The 20326-nt window shown below is 36.0% G+C and overlaps 1 protein-coding gene across 3 annotated transcripts in view; it reads right to left on the reverse strand.

Annotated features, from left to right (window-relative positions):
* Window positions 1–1221: 1221 nt before the first annotated feature.
* The window catches only part of itga9 (integrin, alpha 9), a 64927-nt gene continuing 45822 nt past the window's right edge, over window positions 1222–20326 (reverse strand). For all 3 annotated transcript variants that reach the window (XM_027165783.2, XM_047812309.1, XM_047812310.1), the window contains 10 exons: window positions 16346–16432; window positions 16143–16222; window positions 15714–15803; window positions 13271–13379; window positions 12961–13068; window positions 9425–9550; window positions 9118–9237; window positions 8838–8933; window positions 7235–7354; window positions 1222–2946 (listed from right to left, as the gene is read on the reverse strand). In XM_027165783.2, coding sequence (XP_027021584.2) covers window positions 2848–2946; window positions 7235–7354; window positions 8838–8933; window positions 9118–9237; window positions 9425–9550; window positions 12961–13068; window positions 13271–13379; window positions 15714–15803; window positions 16143–16222; window positions 16346–16432 — 1035 coding nt within the window. In that variant the 3' untranslated portion in view covers window positions 1222–2847. The remainder of the gene's footprint in view (window positions 2947–7234; window positions 7355–8837; window positions 8934–9117; window positions 9238–9424; window positions 9551–12960; window positions 13069–13270; window positions 13380–15713; window positions 15804–16142; window positions 16223–16345; window positions 16433–20326) is intronic.

The raw sequence follows: 20326 nt of genomic DNA on the forward strand, positions 1-20326 counted from the left end.
CACTTATAAGGAAAATATAATCTCAAATTAACGGCATATTAAAGCGTATTATAACGCTATAACGCATAACGCACATTATAACGTTATAACGCACACATCACACACACACACACACACACACACACACACGTGAATGACATCATAAATTACATAGTGTGTTTGTATACTGAACATGTTTTTTTCTTTTGGCCTGGTTACATTTAAAAACCTTAAAAGCATTCCTAAGGTATTACAATTTACAAACTAATGTCACAAACCTAGAAAATAGACTGAAACAATCTTGCTCTTAAAATCTGGGAAATTGTCCATAATAATAAAATCTACTGTAATTACCTGCTCTTGTAGAAGCTTCTTGTAACCACCAGCGACCCAGTGGCAACAAATTATTTATGGAGTTTTCTGTCTAAGCCCTGTGATTGGCTCTCTTGTGTCTAATAGCAACAAGTGTCATCTGAGTCAAACAATGACCTCAGTAATTACTTAGTAGATTAGGAGGCATTATGTAATTTAAGTGCAGTGGATATACAATAATAAAACTGCAGTTACATGTAGGTAACCAACATATGTTGTGGTAGTAGTAGTAGTAGTATTACCAATAATAACAATAATAATAGCGTGCCCAGGCCATGAACCAACACAGCCATAGGGTTCACTCTGGTATACATATAAAGATACATTGCTCTCCAAGTTATCTATTTATTTTATTAATTTACTTTTGCAAAGGATTAGACAAATATAGAAACCTATTTTTTTTTACAGATATTTTTGAATTACTGTACATGTCTGAAAATGACATGCGCAAGAACCAAAAACAATGTCTACAGTATGTGCAATAACTATATGTAAATAAGCATATTGATTATAAGTGCATAAACACATATTTGTGCAATAACTAATATATGTGGAAAGAGCAGGATGAGAGCATGTCTTTTGTAGCATGTTTATGTGTATATTGTGTATCAGATGCAAATGCATTTTAATTTTCAATGTCAATAAACTTTAAAAACTTGTAGACATTTTGTATTAAATTATATAGCAGTTCTTATCATTGACGTTCTGTAGTTATGCTTTTATTATTAACATGAAAACAGAAGGCTGTGGCTTTAGGTTAAAAAGCATTTTTGAGAAAAAATATCCAGTGCAACTTATACAGCACTAGATGGCAATATTGCTAGAGAAATCACACAGGAGTTCAAAAATGGGGACCACATCCAAAAAACATCCAATTGTGAACTTTAATTTTTTTAAAATGGAAAAATTAACAGACAAATATACACAAAGTATTTCACTTTACTGCATTTACAAAAAAGAAAATCTGTGACAGTAGTTTATTCAAAAAAAAAAAAAGGTGATAGTAATACTGCTGAAACACTCACAGTCAATATACAATACATAAATAGCTATTTAATGTCAAGTATTTCTCTCTCATATGCACATGCAAAATAAAAACAAAAAAAACAAAAATGATGTCAAAAATAAAACATTGCCAGGTGCAGAGGAGAAATGTGTTTATGCCAGTGACAGAATGGATCATTTATATAACGTACAAGCAATTTTCTTCAGTAAACCAACAAATTTGAAAGATAAGCAGTAACTAGAAAATTTGCTGACTTTGGTATAAAAGTTTAGTGAATTATATATATAAAAAAAAATCCAACGTCATCTCTATTTTTTAAAAATATTTATATTATTTGTAAAGGTAATTTTTTTGTTCAAGCAAAAAAAAAAACGATACATATGACAATCTGTAGATTCAGTGTATGATAAAGATTATGGGTAAGAATTGAAAGAAAAGGAGAAAATAATAGCTCACCAGAAACAAGAACATGATGATGGAATTTAATAGGTTCTATATCCATTATGCTCTGCTTTACTGCTGCATTTTACAGTTATGCGCAATTGGCTGATGAACTTGAATAAAAATAGTTTGGAAAGACGTGACTGCACACCTCTGCTTGGAGTGGGGCTTTGCTTTATAACTGATGTGCTCTGAGTTATGAGGGAGCTTTGCATTCCAATGTGTTGACATAAAACTTTTCCCAAAAGCCCCAAAGAATGAGCTTAGGCCCAGTCATGCACTACAACACATTTGGACTTTTCTTTAGGTGCAATATTTGACCAGAGGATAAGAAGAGTTTCACTGCAAAAGCAGTGAAAGCTTTACAAAAATAGTAAAGCTTCAAAAGCAACAACGGAAAAAACAAAATCATCAACAACAACAACAACATTTTTTTCGCAAATTGGATGGCTGTGAAATGAAAAGAAACAGAGGTACAACCCTCCATTTATTTTCAGGATGTTTCCAACATATGGTACTATTGTATGTTCTTCCTGGAACATTGATCTTTACATGAAGAGTATCAAACCTTCAGCATGTGTCGGGAATCAGTGCTTTCAAACATCAATACTAAAAATATATGTTTGAAGGCTAACAATCTACAAGCCCTCTTGAAGCTCTCATTTATACATCATACATGAATACATGTAAAAAAATAGGTCTTTGCTCTTAAACAGCGCCCTGAGAGTTTTTATGATCTGCTAGTTTTGACGCAATATCCATATCCTTATGTGGAATCCTTCGATGCTTTCCTTCCGTCCTTATGCTCCAACTGGCAGACGGCCTCCATTGGGATCATATGGAATTCCACTATGAGTCATATCTGGTGAACCATGTCATCATGCCAAATATCCATTTCTCTACCTACAAAAAAAAGTGTCAAGGCCCCCGAAAAATTTGGAGAATATTCTTCTCTTCCACATATGGAAGACGATATGGATGGTGGGACTAAGGACATGGCTGTGGTGAAGGTAGCAGCTTAGTGGGTCATCTGAAACAACTCCAGGCTTTCATTCACTCTTCTGAACCCAATCCCAGCTCTCATCACTGTCTTTCCTGTTCTTTTCTGCTTCTATTATCTCCCGGTAATGCCGCCTGAAAAATCCCATCTGACAGAAAAAAGAAATTAAATTCATGTCAGTATGTGAACGAATGGTGACATTTTCCATAATAAGAGTCCATTTCTATCACATGGTTAATACGAAGCCAATTAAATCATTTTACTTTACCAAGCAATGTGATGAGAAGGATCATGGTGTAACACTGAATTTACCATAAAAGTACTTTAAAAATTGTTTGTCCACCACTGGGACATGTGGAATTTATCTGGAAATAATGAGGATTTCTCCTTATTTTTGACCTTACCATGAATAAAATACCTGTGTATTAACTAAAGCACTCCAATTGCTATAATGAGTCTGCTTCTTTATTACTTACTTTAATGCATTGTGCTTTATATAACAATAAATTATATTTAAATGGTATTAATGATGACCAATTATCCGTGATGGCTCATCCATAGCCATTGAACAACGGATAAGATTCCAAAAGCCCTCTTTAACAATGCCATACATTTTAAATATCTCATTTCAGTACCTCACACAAAAAATGCTGATGCTTTAACTACAATACGTTCACTTTTCTAGATGTTGTGATTAAAGCAGTCAAAAATCAGAAATGCAGTGAGCACAAGAGGCACCACTGAGGTACAAATCATGCTGCCCTATGATCGAGAAACACATTAATTAGTACAATTTACAGGGTTGCCAGATTGGGATAAAGATATATATCTTTAAATGTTATAAAGGTAATTTTTATTTTCTTCTGAAATCGAAATTTAGATGAAACCTGCCATCCCTGGTTAGCTCTGTATTCAACACAGTTGCACAAAGGTACATCAAAAGTACAAGGATATTGCTGCTACACTGCGTGCTGGATGACAACACTGACCGTTAAGATTGTGTTGTTATTGACTCCTTTTACCAGTACATTGGTGTACGGTTCTACCACCGGGATGGAAATAAACTTATCATACATCAGAAACAAATGAACAATTTTATTGCTACAAATCTGGACACTGTTGGCTTTCAGAGACCTCTGTTGGATAAACTTACAGAAAATTGTAGTGGCTGTCGATAACACCACGTTTTAGATTTTTATGGTCTGTCAGACTAATATTTATGACATTTTGTTTTTTAGCAAGCTCACAAATTCATAGCTGCTTTTATACAGTGATGTATAAAAACTGAACCTAGGGCATTAAAAGCAGGTTAATACAAAAGATTCCATTTCCTGCTATTGCATTAATGTTTATTACACATATGATGTCAGAATTAAATACTTTTCAAAATCATGCTTAGTCTTGGTAGCATTGGTTATGATTGACATGGTTTCTAAATAAATTAAATGCAACTATAATAATAATAATCTATAACCTGCTTTTTCTCCACAAAGGCCAGCTTTTCTTGAACTCATACAGTACAAGCTTGATTTGGTGAACATAGTGTTTACAAGATACACAGATGTTAATGAAGTAAAATTCCTGAAACACAAATAATATGCAGGCTACACCTTCCTCTGCAGCAGCAGCAATACAAACTGTTTATTTATTCACTCAGAGTAACTAAAGATCATTAGCATTCACCTACATTGTCACTGTGCCCTCCAGAATTATTTGCACCCTTCATAAAAATGAGCCAAAATCATTAAGAATAAAAAATGCAGTAAGCAATATTTTGACCCAATTTTCCCTTTTTTGTCCTCTCAAAATAATCACCCAGGAGTGGGCAAAGTAATGAAACTAATCTGTCAAACTCTCACTCATCGAAAAGTATCCAGCTCAAACACTGCACTGAATTAAAAGTAAAACAATTTTATAAATACATACAAGTAAAAGGTAAATGTTTTTAATTGCTGAAATATGGTGTTTTTTAAAACATCTTTTTAAAAGTAACTATTAGTGATTTCTGTTTCGACACAATAACATTTTTTTACCTAGAAAATACGCTAACATATAAATATACCAAATTTAGCAAAAGTACTAACAAATTAAGACTACAAGCATTCAATTTCAATACTACTCAATAAAGTATAAAAATGGCTAAATATTACTACTAATAATAATATTGTAACAACATACAATTTCTCAAGTATTTTCTACTCTTAGAGAGAGATATTTTCTAAAATTTAAAAAGTTTGGAGACACATTTGATCATTTCCTTTATGGTGTATATTTTAAGCGCCTTTATAATTTGTAATACAATTTGACTTTCACTGGGGTTTAAATCTGGAGACATGGGAATCCAAGTCTGAACCTTCTGGCAAAGTCAACCAGGTTTTGTGCTGCAATAAAGTGATAATTAAAGTAATTGCTTGCAGTGCAATATCCAGTGGAAAATGTCCACGTTGACAAAGAATGCGAGTTCATTAGCATTTTGTCAGTCCCTTTAGCAACACAAAACTGTACAAGCAGTAGCTCTATGTAAAAGCATGTCTGTGCTTTAAAGATAAATAGTTAGTTCATTAGTTAAATATCTAGATTAGATAATGAATCATACTTGGTTACATTACAATTCAATTCAATTTCAAGTTTTAAAATGAGGTTACTCTAGATCTCTAACATCTATCCTAATGAGCAAGCCGGAGGTTACAGTGGCAAGGCAAAACTCCCTGATATGATATGAGGAAGAAACCTTGAGAGGAACCAGGCTCAGATAATAATATAAATGTAAATAATGTCCTTTCTACAATAGTTTGTAGTTGAGTGGAATTAAGCAACCAAGAGCTCCTAAGGAACTAACAGGTCAGCATCATTTCTGAGTTCACCACAGACTTACAGTAAAGATACAAACTGTATGTCTGTCCATCACTCCATCTGATGGACAGAGTTCATCATTTCTGAGTTCACCACAGACTTACAGTAACACTAATTCTTTCCTGCTGAAGTCTTCACATGATCGCTGATGAAGACCAGGCCATAAAGCCAACTGGTGCAACAGTAGCTCAAATCAGTTAATTGGAGTTTGTTTCACATTCTCACATAATGAGAAGTTACATCATGTACAGGTATATTCTTTGTCATGTTTTGTTCATCATGGTATGATCGGTCCTTGCTAACACTCAGTCAGTTGTTGCTGAGTCAGTTTCAATGCACATTTGAAGAGGATGATTGTGAGAACCATTATGAAGACCTGGGAAATAAATAATAATAATAATAATAATAATAAAAACACAACCCTACAACCCTGTGCAAATGAGAACTGTGAGACAAGAAGTGTGTTTTTGGAAGAGGTCATTAATGCCTTGTCACACATGTATACATTTTCAAGGGTAAATTTAGGACTTATTCGACAGATGGAGTGATGGACAGACATACAGTTTGTATCTTTACTGTATAACCAGGAAGAGAAATAAATATCCCCCAATATACAGTACTATGAAGGTCAGTAACTGTCAGAGCAGTAAAAATGATGTTTCTCTTTGGGGGACTCAGTAGATTTGTCTTTGCTTTGTGTGCTATTTATTGATATAGACCTCCGTTCTCCTCAGGCATTTCCTGAATATCCTCTATGCTGGATGTATGCTTCTCTTGTAAAAGGGGTTTGTTTTGGCAGAATTCAGGGTGTTTGGGAGTGAGAGTGAAATGTATCCCTGTACCAACATTCCAACATTTTGTTGTGTTTTTCCTGGTGGAAAATGGAAGAAAATAAAAGTAAGAATTTGGAGGGAACAAGTTTGAAATGGGTTTCATTGCCATATATCTTTCGAGATGCTGTAAATTCATGGGAGCACTTGCTTTTGTCCTTTTCATGGTCGCAATGACAGGAAGGGATCTCTTAATTGGCCCCTTAGGCCGTTTTTCCAACAAAAGCTGCCCTTCACAAGACAAGTGTGTAAATGACAGTATATATTATGCCTTTGGGGCATGTGATGCTTTCAAAAAAGGGAAGGAAAGACTCTCACACTGTCTGTTAATGGCCTGGGACTGTAGAATTTCTGAAGGATGCCTTTAAATCATCATCATTAAAGAGAAATGTGCAAGTACATAGCACGATTTAAGACATTGTTATTATAATATTGTGAAAGCATCCGAGCCCAAAGAAATGACTCAGCAAATATAAGCTATATCTTTTGAACTGACAGAACAGTTTTCACAATGAAACTTGAATTTTGCTGCTGTCTGGAGTATGATAATGCATGTATGACCTGAAGGTTCACATTCTTCAATGACCTTTGTGAATTGTTTAAACAATCAAGCATTGTGAATGTACAGAGTATCAGGTCAGGAGGTAAAGAGCTAAGTAAGAGGCAAAACACCCGTGACTATGACTAAGCCTAGAGTCACAAGACTGTATGCTCTTAGTCAATCATTATGGTTTTTATAGGCTAAAACAATACCTTCCAGAGCAGCACAGCCAGCAGGAGGAAGATGAGGATCCCCACTAGCAGACTGATGGCAATGATCCAGCCCACCACATAACCCCTGGGCTCCTGACTGTGCAATGCCTCAAACACCAGCTGCAATGAAACAAAGCAAAATTAGATAAAAAAAATCATAGATTCTCACAATTATTTCTTTACAGATAGGAACAAAAGACCATCACAACCCAATAGAGCCTTAATCTGAACCTTAACCTTTAAGAAGTATGAAGACAGGCACTGAAATTGTAGCGAATTAAAAAGAAAAAGAAAATAGAGCCGAAATATACTGAAACATACTAGTTGTTCATAAATTTCATACATTTTTACATAAACCCTGTTCTAAGTAATCTCTTCCTCTGTCATATGTTAGTACTGTCTCTCAATATATGGTGTGTGACCTTAAAATGTGGAAGAATTTAACCTGAAGTGCAGTAACAAAAATAGAGTTTTAAATCCAAGCCTGAACCACAACACTGCTTTCAAATTCCCACATCTAGAACGAGTACAAATCACTGTTGCCAGTGGACATTAATGGCGCATGACTTAGGAGAACTGGATACAACTGATTCAAAAACAGAAATCCCCATAGTTGGCAGTTCTGCACTATTCAAGGCAGAATTTCTTGGATGGATAGAACACACCTCCAGCTTCTTCCTAATTAACTTTCTACAAATTCCCATTTGTTCCATCTGTCTTCTCTAGTGGTGATGTTTCTGCCCCATCACCTCCCAGTCTCTTCACCATTATCAAATCAAAGCAAATCCTACCTAAGAGTCTTCAAGAGTCTTCTGGCATTCTGGTTATCTAGCACAAAGCAAAACACTACCCAGATATGCAGCCAAAATTCCACATTCACAACCACATTGTGCTCTAGTTGAGGGTGGGGTCTGCATTTCTAAAATGATTTGTATTAAATGTAACCAAACCAAGTATGGCTATCTCTTGTGGGTTTTTAAAGTCACATTAACCTGTTAAAATATTTAATAAAATTGCAAATATAATGAGACACTAAAATAAAGCCAAGGTATAATTGAGTTTTTATAACAACTGGTTTTGCTGTAAAAGTGATGATCCACTCTCTTTAATGAAAACAGCTGCCTTGGGACAGAGGGGAATGACCTGTACTTACTTACAGCAGAGGAACATCAGCTGGACACAGGTCCATTATATTAGTACCATTCTAAATTACTTCATGTTTGGTAGTGGTGGTCAGGTCCCAGAAGTGGCTCAGAAACTCAATCGGCTGAGAGCCAGGGCTCCACTTTACCTCCACTATCGCCATAATAATCACAAATTTCTACTGGGATCAGCAGACAACCAGAAGAATTTTGGGAAATGAGGTCAGGATGGGTTTGAGGGGATAGGGGTTTCTTCACCTCAATCTTAATCTCATTGTGTTTAGAGCTTTAGAGAGTGATGGAGTATCTGGCTCATGACTCATGAAATTTTCAGTATCAGCTTTCCCTTCAATGTCACCCAGAAAGCAATTTGTTAAGTGTGCAGTGTATAAATGAACCACCTTGACACAATGCTAACTATAATATTTTAAAAATATAACTGATAATAGACTTCAACTCACTGAAATGTCCTCTGGTAGGCCATCGGACACCTCCATAGCCCGGCTGTCTATTTGGACATGACTTCGTGTCACAAACTGAATAACCGAGGAGCTGTCCTGCATTAAACACAAACCAGGACACATTTACTATGTGGATGAAAACAGAGCCAGTCCACTCTAATATACAATATGACAAGGTGCTGATGAAGTATCTCATAAAAAAATTATTATTATTAATATACCAATTTTTTGTTTTGTTTGGTGAACATATCTGATTATTATTGGTCAAGACCGATCTTACTTTCTTTAGTGGTTCAGTGTTCAGTAGCATTTGCACATCAATAATTGTAGCTTCGTCTTTAGCTTGGGATCTTAGCTTACAGGAAATAGTTAGACAGGCTCTTCCTGGCCTGTCACAGTCCTGTAGACAGAAGTCACCACATTATTATATCACACACATACACAGAGTGTATGGTACTATCTTGTATGGTGCTTTAAAAGTAACATTGTATTAAATGTATATGTAGTTTGTGGAGACTGTATATCATAACATAAACCCAACAGAATATTGACTTTTCAGGAAGAGGAGAAGTTCATTCTTGGCTTACCAAGACCTTCCTGCCAGACTTGGTGAAGAACGCAAAGATGGTATGGAAAATACTCTCTCTGTCCTGGGGAATGACGCATGGTGTGGGGTTTCTGTGCCATGTACAGTTCCCTTTGCCTTCAGCTACCTGGAATACACCACAAAAGCCTTTCACACACTTACATAGGACTAAGAGTTATTTACCAGAAAAGGGTTAATATGAGAAAACGTACACAGGAATAGACATAATAGATTCCTTGGAAATGATCTGGAACCTCATTGTGAATGACAATTAGTGCAATCAGTCTTTCAGATCTTAATACTTCACACATTTTAAATATAAATGTCTGCAACCTGTTTAAATAGTGCTTGAAGGTGGCAAGTTTAAATGATATGAAGCCTGAAGATTTCTGGCTGTGAAAATGGCTTACGAGTGCACTCTGATTAGCTGCACACAGTATATAGCAATCTCTGTGAAACAAGACTTTCTTTTGAGCTTTTTTCTATCTGAAATGCCTTACAAGCAGCTGAAGGCCTGGGGCTAATGAGTGTTGGCTGCGTCGTTCAATAAATATTGCGCATAAATGTAGAATTACGTATACTACAAAAATGTACAAAAATCCAAGTTTAACATACAGTACATCATTCCGTTCCAGTTTCAGAGCGGTTTTATGAAGACATTAGTTGTATCCTATGAGTCCGAGATGTGCCTCGTATAGTCATCCACATTCTACATGGATAAACTCTGACCTTCTGGCTGATTTAAGAGATAAAAGGATGGTCAATCAGTAGGAGTTCAGAGACTCCTCCTGAACAGATTTCCTCATTTCAAGTGATTTATTACTTAACCTCCACCTCACACTACTGTCCCCTGACAGGACCCCCACCCCCAGCCTTTTTCACTTCTGTCCTCTCCAGCCAGAAAAGGAGCTTCCATCTGTGGAAATGTCTAATGGCTTCCCCATTGTTTTGCTCTCATGCCACCCACAGCTGTGTCATTTTATCCTGACATTCGTCAAATGATGGTTTTACAACCAGCCTCAACACTATAAGTCTTTAACGAACAGGAAAACATTGAATTAAAACTCTGCATCATCACAGGCTAGTGTTTTTAAACACATTTTCCATATCAATTAAAATTAAAGTGACAAAAATGTTAATTAGATGCAATATTTTTACTTATTTTCCAAAAGCAATCCAATATATATTAGATCCTCTCTGACTAATTCAAAACAGGTCACAATCACATACACTTTATAAATGCAATACTGCATTTCGTTGTCTTGTACTTGTATATGTGTAATGACAATAAAGTTGAATCTAATCTAAAATCTAATCTAATAAAAAGAAATCTCTGAAACTGCATATACTCTATACACTGGTCCTCATTTATCAAGCTGGATGTAAACAGATTTATTTATAAAGCAATTATACAAGCATTTGCAAAAAAAATATGGTGAAATCCCTGTAAATTCTGAAAAAAGAAATAAATTGCAAGCTTCAGCATAAGAAAACTAAGGAATGTAAACACGTTGATTATTTAATTTTAATATATTTAAAATATCGGTCTAATTGAATTGCTATTCATTTAAATTACACATATTTAATTTTTTTCTGTTGTGGTCATAACCTTTTCGCTAACAACAATTCAACTTCTGTCATAAAAAAAAATCCTGCCATACCTGTAAAGTTTTTTGATAGATTTTCTATTGCTATGTTTCATAAAAAGATAAATGGCCAATCTGGTATGTCTCAACATACAATGAGCCATATACTCCCTGATTTTGTGCGTGCAATAAATCAGTTTGTTCCTGAATAAATCACATTCCTCCTTCAGCCCAAGATGAAAAGCCCAGTGAGAATAGAGTCACTACACATCAGCACCTCATCATACCCCAGTAAAGCAAAGGTTCCTTGGCAGTTAAATAGTAAGCTTTCTTTTAATCCCTTGAAATGAAAACCTGAACCCATGTCTCTTAAAGTTGCTGTATTTTGATATTCTAAGACTTTTCTAAGTTTAGGACTTTATCGTTTGACCTTTTCCTGATGCTTCCTTCCTTATCTTCCTTACTTGTGAGGTATTGTATTGTATAACTCATACTCTTTCCCACACAAAGGCAGATCTGTGGCACTGTAAAGGAGCGAAAAAAAGGCAGCCTTCCTACTGTAAAATCTCTCTGAACCTCCATTGAATAATCTCATATTGAACTGAAGGGTGGGATAGACAGACTGCCCACCTTTTAACAGGCTGATCATGACATTCTAGTATAGCCCTGAATAGGGTCTTATTCAAAGATTCAAAGTTATTTTTTTTTATTATTCCATTTAAATTAAGAGCTCTTGTGAGATTTACTAGTATTATGTGGTATTACATGAGGTATTTGCTGTTTTATTAACTGAGAACGATGACTCTACTAAACTGTTAGAAGACATCGCTAAAGCACTAGCAAAGCAGATCATGGTTTCTCAAAGGAAAGGAACACTTAACATACACAGAACAAACCCTATTCTTACATTGTTTACACATACTTATTTATATTTCAATTGCACATTTTTATTTCAATTTGCATATACATATTTCAATTTGCACATTTTTCCACTGTACATACAACTGTCTTTATTATATATGTGTTCATTTCTTACCATTGTCATTCTGTTTACACTGTGGAGCTACTGTACTAGAACAAATTCCTCGTATGTGAAAACATACCTGGCAATAAAGACCATTCTGATTCTGAACTACTATGTATAGCTGCATACACACACACACACACACACACACACACACACACACACACACACACACACACACACACACACACACACACATATATAGGGATAGGTTGAGAGAGATGATTCGCTGTGGCGACCCCTGAAGGGAAAAGCCGAAAGAGGAAGAAGATACAGAATATTCTAATATATATACATCTAGGGATTGAATCCTGATGATGCCACAGCCATTCAAAGATGGAGGAGTGGCATTCTCTCTCTCTCCCATGTCAATCACTGTTCACTATCCAATCATAGGCATATGTGGGCTCATTCATGCAGAAGGGGCAGATGCCTACTTGTTAGCGGTTGTGTGATAGGAGAGGGAAGCCCAATGTTAGGAAGTGGCAATGACAAAGTTAGGGAGAAAATCAGGGAAAAATAGAGCATGTAGTGAACTGAGGCTTTAAACACAAGTTATTGAACATGTAACTAAAGTAAATGATTTCCTGCCTATCTAACATATCAAGTCTTTTTGTTGACACATTCTGCATGAATGGGTTTTAATATTGACCTACAGAAACTTTCTGATAGTCGAATCAAACTATTAATCATAATAAGCTTGGGTGATTATTCAATAGGTATTTAGGCTACACTGACAATCATCACATTGATTTAATTATAGACACAGGAGGGTGTTCATCTGAGTCTGATTTCACTCTGGGACTTGCTTATTAATAAGTCTATTCAAGTGATGTGATGTTGATGAAAGAAATAATACATACAGAGTTTTTTAATCTTTCCAATGAAGGTTAAACCAACATGTTACAATCTAAAGGATGTACTTACTTGTGTGTCTAAGATGTGGAACATGTCTGCTCCATTTCCCACCAGTCTGTTAGGTATCCTTATATCCACAGTGGAGCCCGGCAGTCTGCTTGGCCCATTGTTTATCACCTAAAACAACAACATCGGGGAAATGGACACATGCAGAGGTCCAGCTTCAATTATTTGTATTTTAGATATCATCTTGATTGTCATGATAGTGGTACTGTTTAAAAAAGACACACTAGAGAGCCTCTATTTATGTAAAACTTTTAGAGTATGCCAGAAAATCTACACTATAAGCTTTCCAGTTCCCTGACTAAATAAAGGGTACCTGAAAAGTAAAGTTGAGAGGCTGGAAGTTGCACTCCAAGTCCTCCAGCTGAACAAAGCGAGATGGGTCAACAGAATTTCCATACACGAATGAGGAAGGATTAACCAGACTGTGGAGATACGAGTAGATATTGGGTACCTGTTTAGATCTAATATCGCACGGTTGACATCGATATTTCAAAAGCGGTATTGATACAAAACATCACTGAAACATGAAACATAACAGAAAAAGTGTATTTTTGTGATTATATGGAAAGACGAAGAAAAAAGGACATACATGAATGTTTTATCTATTTATATTTTATATAACATAAAGGTGCTGAAATTCTTCATATCTATAGGAATATTACTCTCTCTGTAGTAAACTGACGTCTGAGGAACTTTCAACAAAACCATTAGGAGCTGAGGGACAATCTGCAGGAGAGAGTTGTTTATATTCACGTTTATGCCTTTGTTTAAAACAGGACTCTGGTGGAGTGGCTCAGACTTGCTTCATTCTGAAGATCCCTAGCATTACATCAAGCTTGGTAATAAAACCAGAACAGCTGCTAAGCCACTGCTCAGGTGCACAGGCTGTGTGCTGTTAACAGTCATGCACAATAATTAACTCTGAACATTTTTACTGTGCTAGAGGTTCAAATCTAAATCTTGCCATAAAAGGAACATGATCACACATTAATATGCAAAAGGTCTTATATAATTATGTAGAAAATAACAGCGGTATAGAGATATAGTTCAGTTTAGTCATGTAGTTGTGTGCTTAATTTGAGTTGTGTTTAATATGAGATGTGTATTATATGAATTGTATATAATGTTAGTTGTTTTTAATGTGAGCTGTTCGATGTGAAATGTGTACAGTATAATTTGAATTGTATTGAATGTGAATTATATTAAATGTTAATTGTGTTTAGTGTGAGCTGTGTTTAATGTGAGCTTTGTTTGATATAAGTTATATTTAATGTGAATTGAATTCAGTGTGAATTGTATTTAATGTGAATTGTGTTTAATGTGAGCTTTGATTAATGTGAATTGTATTTAATGTGAATTTTGTTTAATGTGAGCTGTGTATAATGTGAATTGTATTTAATGTGAGCTTTGTATAATGTGAGCTGTGTATAATGTGAGCTGTGTTTAAAGTGAGCTGTGTTTAATGTGAATTGTATTTAATGTGAGCTGTGTTTAATGTGAGCTGTGTTTAATGTGAGCTGTGTATAATGTGAGCTGTGTATAATGTGAGCTGTGTATAATGTGAGCTGTGTATAATGTGAGCTGTGTTTAATGTGAATTGTGTATAATGTGAGCTGTGTTTAATGTTAATTCTATTTAATGTGAATTGTGTTTAATGTGAGCTGTGTATAATGTGAGCTGTGTTTAATGTGAGCTGTGTTTAATGTGAGCTGTGTATAATGTGAATTGTATTTAATGTGAGCTGTGTATAATGTGAGCTGTGTTTAATGTGAGCTGTGTATAATGTGAATTGTATTTAATGTGAGCTGTGTTTAATGTGAATTGTGTTTAATGTGAATTGTATTTAATGTGAGCTGTGTTTAATGTGAATTGTGTTTAATGTGAGCTGTGTATAATGTGAATTGTATTTAATGTGAGCTGTGTTTAATGTGAATTGTGTTTAATGTGAATTGTATTTAATGTGAGCTGTGTTTAATGTGAATTGTGTTTAATGTGAATTGTATTTAATGTGAGCTGTGTTTAATGTGAATTGTGTTTAATGTGAGCTGTGTATAATGTGAGCTGTGTATAATGTGAGCTGTGTATAATGTGAGCTGTGTATAATGTGAGCTGTGTATAATGTGAATTGTGTTTAATGTGAGCTGTGTTTAATGTGAGCTGTGTATAATGTGAGCTGTGTATAATGTGAGCTGTGTATAATGTGAGCTGTGTATAATGTGAGCTGTGTATAATGTGAGCTGTGTATAATGTGAGCTGTGTATAATGTGAGCTGTGTATAATGTGAGCTGTGTATAATGTGAGCTGTGTATAATGTGAATTGTGTTTAATGTGAGCTGTGTTTAATGTGAGCTGTGTATAATGTGAGCTGTGTATAATGTGAGCTGTGTATAATGTGAGCTGTGTATAATGTGAGCTGTGTATAATGTGAGCTGTGTATAATGTGAGCTGTGTTTAATGTGAGCTGTGTATAATGTGAATTGTATTCAATGTGAATTGTATTTAATGTGAATTCTATTTAATGTAAATTGTGTTTAATGTTAATTGTGTTCAATGTGAATTGTGTTCAATGTGAATTGTGTTCAATGTGAACTGTACTGTATTTAATGTAAATTGTGTTTAACGTGAATTCTATTTAATGTGAGCTGTGTTGAATGTAAATTGTATTCAATGTGAATTGTGTTTAATGTAAATTGTCTTTAATGTGAATTGTGTTTGATGTGAATTGTATTTAGAACTGTGATGGAATGAACTCTTACCCAGTCACAGCTGTGTCCACTTCGTGCATCAGTGGGATAGACAGCTCCAACGTGTTATCATGTAATTTGTTCTCATGTTCTGGGTTGGCACTAAGTTACACAAACAAAATTCACAAGTGCAGTGGTTAACAGGAGAGCCAGTAACAAAGTACAAAGACACAATAGCACTTACTGTAACTGGCTACATAGATGTTTTTTACATTGTGTGTTTTCAGTCTAGCAGCCTGTGAGGTTTAACTAAATAACTTTCTGTACTTCAGTCTTCTAAAAAAAAAAGCATTATGGGTGGAATTCATTTGAGTTTTTTATTTTATTTACATCTTGGTGCTGGTTTTAAAAATCATGATTTAGAATCCAGTCAGTTAAGCACAAATGTAAACATTACAGCAGTCCCAAATATCTGACAAATAAATATACAGCAACACTCACCTTCTGGCATGTACTAAAAACAGCAGTGTTTTATTTTCACCAGACAGATGACTTGTGTCAAAAAGTACAGACAAATGATACTAAAAGAGATAGAAACACAGACACATTTAAAAAAGACCAGAAACACTGATCCTTGGAAACATTTCTACTGATAGAACTATTACATTTAAAAACAAGCCGATATATTTTACAAAAGTATAAACCTTAGTCTGTGCTTTCATGAAAGGAAATCCCACACTGCATTTAAGGAAGTCCAGCTGAATCAGTTCACAGGAAATGCCTTTCTCTTCCTGCAGGAGAAATTAACATTAGGAAATACTAGAGTATTAAATTATTAAATAGTAAATTGATGAGGTTTTACCACTGAGCAACAGAGCAGATGACACTCCAATTAGGCAGTAAGTGACAGTGATAAAGAAAATCACAATGGCTGCTGAGGGGTTAGTATCCAGAAAAGGGTTAGTATCCAAAAAAGGGGTTAGTATCCAGAAAAGGGGTTAGTATCCAAAAAAGGGGTTAGTATCCAGAAAAGGGGTTAGTATCCAGAAAAAGAATTACAGAAAAATTATTGGGCATTTAAATAAGGGTGGACAGAGCCATAACACACACACACACACACACACACACACACACACACACACACACACACACACACACACACACACACACGCGCGCGCACACACGCGCACACACACACACACACACACACACACACGTGCACACACGCACACACAAACACACACACACTCACTCGCACACACACACGCACAGACACACGCACACACATACAGTACAAACTCACACACACACTCACACACACACTCAAACTCTCACACACACGCACGCACTCACACACACTCTCAAACTCACAAACACACTCACACACACACACACACACACACACACACACACACACACACACACGCACGCACGCACACACTCAAACACACACTCACACACACACACACATACAGTACACACACACTCACACGCACACACACACGCACACACACACACACACACATGCACACTCACACACTCTCACGCACTCTCACGCACACTCACGCACACTCACACACTCTCTCACACACACACACACACTCAAGCTCACACACACACACACTCAAGCTCACACACACACACACTCAAGCTCACACACACACACACACACACACACACACACACACACACACACACACACACACACACACACACACACACACACACACACACACACACACTATCTCTCTTTAGCTCTGTGTCCTAGTATAGTCAATATCTAGCCTTGCATACAGCCTTTTTTTTTACCTGGATTTTGTTTTTATTTCTGTATTTTGTTACACTAATTCTCTAAGTCTGTTTTATGTTATTTGTTGATCTCCTGACCATGCTTCCTGGTTTTGGCTTTTGTATTCTGGTTTTAGCAATAAAGTTTCCTTATCCTACATTTTCCTCCTTTCCTGCTGCCTGAAATGGTAAAAAAAAAAAATACAGTTCTGTACAATACACTTCCCTACAGTACAAGACAATTCAAACCATTAGTGAGATTATGAATGGAACACAAATAGCTTGTCAAGTTCCATTGTTTAGGTTGGTATGGTGGTGTGAATGTGTATCTCATATCTCATACCCAAAAAACAGTAATACTGTAAGACTGAATTTAAAGTCTTATGACACCCCCATACACACCCACACACAGAGAGAGAGAGAGAGAGAGAGAGAGAGAGAGAGAGAGAGAGAGAGAGAGAGAGAGAGAGAATGATATACAAAAATGGACAGTAAAAGTGACAGCCTCCAGACAGTGTGGTTTGAGGTTGGACACTTCTCCAAACACTGCGTAGCTTCTTTGGCTGGATTGAGTAAACAATAAGGCATTGACCCTAGCAGGGAATGAACGTTCATGGTTCATGGACCTGGCCTTCTAAAGTCCATGCGTGGGAAGACTCTGACTCTGACAAGTGCACTGATAAAACAGACAAACTGGTGCTCATCAAACTTTGTGTAGAAGGAGAAGTGAAGGACGCAGAGCTGCGGAGCTGCACGTGAGTCACGGACCTTACGCACTTCCCCCTCTCTGAGTTTACAATGAGATATTCTTAGCACGAGTAGAGTGCACTTGGAAGAAAATATATCAATAAATAATCCATGCAGATAACAGGGATGAGAGAGCACAGAAATGTTTGTGAATCCTAGAACTTAAAATGAGTTTACTTTGCCTGTGTATATTTGAGTCACTTCGCATGTCGCTTGTTTTAATCACTTCATCCTAGTTTAGACAAAATGTAGTCCTTGAGCTCTTAGTGTGGCCCAGGCTGGCAGAGTGTTATTTTTTCGTCACGATGAGAATAAATATGTATCCCTCACATCCACGTGCACCAGAAATGACAGGGGATTCCTAAGACTTCTGGGGTGGCAGAATTTTCTCTGTCGCCTGACTGCACTGCTGCTTCACAAACAGCAAATGCTCCCTCAGGCGAGGGCAAAGGAAGTGAAAGAAGTGAAGACAGTTTGTTTACCCATCGCCACCTGGCAGTCTGTGAGAAAGACCCGACATATGGACAGTCTCTCTGGACAAGAGAGAATGTTTGCTCTATGTTTTGAATGTTTTTTTTGTCTCACTTTCGCTGGCTTATGCTCAGAAAGCCTGTTTGTGCGGAGATGGTTTAGTGAACATGACAAGTCCCAGGAGACCCTCACTTTAGTCTCCACATCTCGTGGCACTCCCACATTTATTTTAATACAAGTAAATGTAAACTTACCAAGATTGCTAAAGGAAAAGTTAAAAAATATGGCCATTTGATTATTTTTTCATTGTCCCTGAACCAGTATCTATCTAGAAATAAAGTCCACTGTGTGTGTCTACACATTTCACAGACTCAAAACATTGTGATTCTGAAGGAATTTCTGAAACTCATTAGCTGGGCAGCTTAGCCCAGGAATACAGTTGTTAAAAAAAAACATAAACAATGAAGTCTACTACAAAACAAAAGGAGGGTATGAGTTCTCATTTGGTGCAGCAATGCGGGTAAGACCACCATGGGAACTGCTCTGGCTTGACCTCCGCACTGCAAGGAATCATATCAACACTGCTAACTCTTTTTCTGAGCTGCAGTATTTTGAAAAACGGTGTACAATAATAGAAAAGCTACTACAGTGCTGATTCCTGTATGTATTGTTCTTTCCAGATGGGTCATGACCTCTGTACAACAATAAAAATCCTGTTTTTTATGTGTGCATGTGTGTGTGTAACTACATACTCTACATACACACAAACACACACCACAGACAAAACTGGGGACAACTGTTCACCTAAATGTTCAATCTAATCAGTCAATCAGCACAATATAAAAAAATCATTAGATAACTGTAGTAACCCACATAAGCAGACTTTACAACCATGGTGAGCAGAAAGGCACCTGAAAACACAAAATACATGAAACCACTGGACCAGCTACAACAGCAGAAAACCCCATATAAACAGTGCACAGTTGATATATACTGTATATAAAAGAAATAATTTTATATATATTTTTAATTCTTTATATTAAGAGTCCCTGAACTGTATTAATTCCCTAAACATTTCTCACGGTACATATGGACGTTTGTGGTGCGTTCATGTTAACCAATTGGTGACGTCCATGCCAGTTAATTATTATTTAATGTGAAGCATGCAGTGATGTACAGAGGAGTCCAAAAATCTGACACCGCACTGAAAATCTGAGAAAATGTCTAGGTCACTATTTATATAAGCAAATAAATTTGTGTGATACTGATTATGTGAACTCCTTATCTCTTCGCCTCAAAAACGTGTTCAGATTAGACACATTTCTTTAGGATTTACACAAACTTGGGAGTAAAATATCACCATCAGTGCACACAATCATTTCAGCAAAAAGGTCACATACCAAATACTAAGAAAATCTGAAATGCATTCAAGTATTTTTAAGATTTTCACTATAGTTATTGCCTAAAATAGCATTTGTAATAAAAACCTTTGTGTTCAATTAAAAAAGAATGCCAAACAAAAGCAATTAGTGGTCACTTGGACCCCACTATATATATTTATTTAAAAATCACATTAAAAAAAAAAAATTCAGATTTTTTTTTGTAACTCCTAAACTTATTTCTAAAAATTCTTGACAGGTGGAATAAATTTGAGCAAGCAAAACTGGAAGTTCTCAACT

The sequence above is a fragment of the Tachysurus fulvidraco genome, chromosome 4 (genome assembly GCF_022655615.1).
Source record: "Tachysurus fulvidraco isolate hzauxx_2018 chromosome 4, HZAU_PFXX_2.0, whole genome shotgun sequence".
Classification (NCBI taxonomy): domain Eukaryota; kingdom Metazoa; phylum Chordata; class Actinopteri; order Siluriformes; family Bagridae; genus Tachysurus; species Tachysurus fulvidraco.